General features: G+C 48.1%; 1 protein-coding gene across 1 annotated transcript; it reads right to left on the bottom strand.

Moving 5' to 3' along the window:
* Positions 1-866: 866 nt before the first annotated feature.
* On the bottom strand, positions 867-2,687 carry IL3 (interleukin 3; the record flags this gene model as incomplete). The annotated part of the gene is made up of 5 exons (XM_081298274.1): positions 867-959; positions 1,059-1,118; positions 1,247-1,333; positions 2,391-2,426; positions 2,523-2,687. The coding sequence occupies 5 exons, from the start codon at positions 2,685-2,687 to the stop codon at positions 867-869; spliced, it is 441 nt and encodes a 146-aa protein (XP_081154400.1).
* Between the last annotated feature and the right edge of the window lie 1,073 nt (positions 2,688-3,760).

The following is a 3,760-nucleotide window of genomic DNA, read 5'->3' as shown; positions in this document are numbered from 1 at the left end:
GGGACTTAGGGAGTGTTTATTGCTGGACTTGCCCTGGGAGGAGTTGGGGATGCTGCTGCAGTTTTTTGAATGACCACTAGGTGGAGCCATTCCACGGACTGTGGAGGAGCAGCACCTGAATCAAGCAAGTCCTGAGGGCACTTGCTGTGTGAACTTAGGCAAGTTGCTCAGCTGCTCTGAACTTCAGGGTTCCCATAAAGCAAAGCATATTTTCTGGTAGGGTGAGGACTAAGTTGGCATAGAAAAAATGCTCATATCCATGCCTGGTTCATGTTGAGAGTTCTGTGCCGCTCGTCATTACTAGGGTTATCACCTATCAGGGCATGGGGGTGAGAGTATGAACTAGTATGAACTAGGACAGCATCCACACTGCAGCCTAGAGCACCGAAAAGTCATGGTACACATCTAGAATGCTAAGACCCGAGTCAAACTGAGACACTGGCGACAAAGTTCAGGGAATCTGGTTTATTTTCACACATGCCTAGAAACCTGTTTAAAACCTGAGGTACACATGCTCCCAGGCCTCCTGGAGTTCAATTTTGTTTCAAAAGAAGCAAGACATGGCTCCTCTGCTAAAATAAATACATATTACAGAAGGTAATAAATAAATAAATACATAAATAAATAGACTCGATGGGATGAAATTGAGAACATAATTGTGCAAGGTCAAAAGGGAGCTGCACATTCCAGAAATTAGATGATTAGCAATTTATCTGATGCTACAGGAGAGAATGTAATCCTTCCAGTGCTGGACTGTGTGAAAGATATCCAGAATCTTCAGATGCTCTGCTGTTTTGCGCATCCCAAGGTCTCATGCTGAGAAGACCCAGGGACAGAGCCAGATGTCTGATGGGGGACTCTGGGGTTCAATGCTGAATCCAGCTGTCCTCAAGGATGTACAGATAGTACTGAAGTTTCTTCTGGAAGTCATCCCAGTTGCCCTTTCTGATAAGGATGGGCTGTGAAGAAGCCAAGAAGATGGAATTAGAGCCTGGGTTGAAAAGGGGATGGCAGGCTGAGTGTTACCACCTGCAGCGGCATCTGGAGGGACAGCTTACCCTGGATGTGGTCGTGGGTGCGACTGTGGGCTCTTCATTGGACAAGCATGTCTTAAGAAACTGTGGAAGAGACCAAAGCAGACAGTCAGAGACTCCCCCAGAAAAGGAGTAGACCCTGATATTCTCCTTCCCAGAGATTGGGCAGGGTCAAGGCAGAGATCTCAAATACCTTCTACAGGTTCACATACCTCTAGTCCTCTACTGATGTTCCCTTTGTTCGTCAAATTCTTAGCAGCTTCCAAGAATACATTAAGGTTTTGCATCCGAGAGGTATTCTATGGGGACAAAGAATATATATAAGGGCTGGAGAGTTGGGATATGTCCTTCCCATGACCAGACTGCATAATCTTCTGAGCCTGCTGTCAGGGGTATCGTTGGATAACCTCCTCCTGGTTCCCTCCTTGCCCCAGGTGGGTCCCTGAGCTGCCCTCAAAAGCATGATCCTTGAAACAAATGCATATCTCAGCAAGGCCTCCTTCCCCCAAGCACCAAACCCTGGTACCATATGAGCTACATAAAGAGCCTGGGTAGATTTTTCTACACTTGGGGATAAAACAACTCCCAACAGAAGCTTTAGAAAAAGCAGAGGGTTGGCCAGAGAAGTATTTGTGCCCAAGAACTCAGATATCAGGATTGATGCCTTAATCAAATTAAGGGTTTCTAGAAATCAGCAAGAAAATCACCAGGACAACAGCATGCAGATGGGTGAACTTTCCCAAAGAAGGGAAATATAAATGGCCAGTAAACTTGGGAAAGACCTCAATTGCATGTTCAAACCAAAATATACCAAACAAACAAAGGTGAGACATAACCATTGCAGCTGATTGGAACTATGAAAAGTAGCTGTAAATGATAATCCCTGAGGCTGGTGAAAGTAGAAAACACAAACACTATTTTTTAAGGGAAAGGAAGGAAACAGGTGCATGACCAGGGGAAATTCTAGTCTGCCAACCTGGTGGCAGATACAAATACAGATAGTACTGAAGTACTAGTCTGACAACCTGGTGGCTGCTCCGCTGAAAACTGAGCTTAAGGCCCCTAGTGTTATTCAACTAGAGCTTCCTTTTCATTTCCTAATTTAAAAAAAATCTTTCATTATTAAAGCCATGGCTGGGACCACATAGTAAACACCCGTTAAGGGCCATCCTCTGGTCTGGGAACATTAAATACATTGCATTATTTGATTCTTACAATCACCCCACCAAGATGGGTTCTATTCTACAGATTAAAAAAAAAAAACTGATGCTAAACCAGGGAGAGTGACAGCTGAGGTCACCCAGAGGAGGGGTGGATTGGGATCTGGTGTGCCCAAGTGCGGGGCTGAACTCTTACCCACAAGAGCCTTCGGTCTTCCCTGTTGGTGGAGTTCTGTAGGGACAGAAGGAGAGAGGGTCATGAGGCTTGTTGGCCTGAGCCACCCACCTGAGCCAAACTGCCCAGAAAAACCTTGTCCCAGCTACTCACTAAACGCAAAGGCCCAGAATTCTCTAGGTTCCTTCTAATTTCCTGGATCATCGCATTGCAGGCCATCACATTGATCTTCCCAGGGTTCAAGGGCTGCCCGTTGTTAGCTCGGGGCCCAGAGCAGAACAGGAACAGGAGCAGGAGCAGGGTAGAGAGGCTGCTCATGTTCGGGCTGGCAGGATGCATTCTGTCTTGTCCTGGTCCTTCGTGAGGTTCTCAGGAGTCCACAGAAGCCTCCTGTCTTATATGTGCAGCAGCAGCGTGCCCACAACCCCAGACTAGGGGTGTGCAGGGGGGCGGGCATCGGAAGGATCTTTATCTGACATGGAACCTTCTTAGAAAACCACAGACTTATTCATCACTTTCTAGTACTCAGATCAGCAAAATGGGGAAACAGATTACATACAGGGTATCTCCTCCTCTTATTGAGGAGCTTAGAGATGGGCAGAGTGGAGCCAGCTTAGAGGACCCTCTGACAGGTGGGAGAGGCCTGACCATGAGCTCACCAGGCCTCTTGTCCAATGGGGCCTCATCCTGCCATCCCCTGAACAGGTCTGACCCTCACTGTCCACTCTGCCTTGCACTATATTATCCAGGTGCATGGCCAGGTGAAGGCCCACTGGAAACAAGAGTTTGGGAACCTGTCACATGGTCAACTTGACACCCTCCCAATGCTGAGTTACTAGTGTTCAAGCCCCCAGTGATTTATCCTGTGGGCTCTGGACAGCTTCTCTTTGACACTTGTTTTTCCTGGTGGATGGCAGATGGAGCTAGGCACTAGGAGCCCATTTCATTTTCTTTTTGGTCTGAGAGCAGCACAGCCTGCCTCTGCCTGCATTGTGGAGGCTCAGCCCCTGATGGAGGCCTAGCTGCAGGCTCTGGGCTGTCCCTTTGGTAGCATGGAGAGCTGGATTCAGGGACCTGAAGACAGTAGTGGCCCTTGAGGAAACTGTCGTGGGAAGTCAGGGAAGAGGGCTGGCCTTGGAAATTCAGGAGGCAGAATTGGCAAGATTTGAGGTGTGAGGGCAAAAGAAGAGAGGAGAGGAAAACAACTCCCTGGTTTCAGACTGGGCCTAGTTGTATTGCGGGGCTCTGAATCCCTGTCTGTGCTGCAATATGGATTCGGTGGATAGAGAAGAAGGGGGATGAGGTGGGGGGAGTGTTGCAGAGTTTGGAGAGAACAGAGACAGACCATGGGGGAAGTCCAGAGAACCTGAGAAGCCACAGCCAGAGAGAAA

The sequence above is a fragment of the Spermophilus citellus genome (assembly GCF_964194105.1).
Source record: "Spermophilus citellus genome assembly, chromosome: 1".
Taxonomy (NCBI): domain Eukaryota; kingdom Metazoa; phylum Chordata; class Mammalia; order Rodentia; family Sciuridae; genus Spermophilus; species Spermophilus citellus.
The sequence above is the reverse complement of the archived record's forward strand: the minus strand, read 5'-3'. Positions and strand labels throughout refer to the sequence as shown.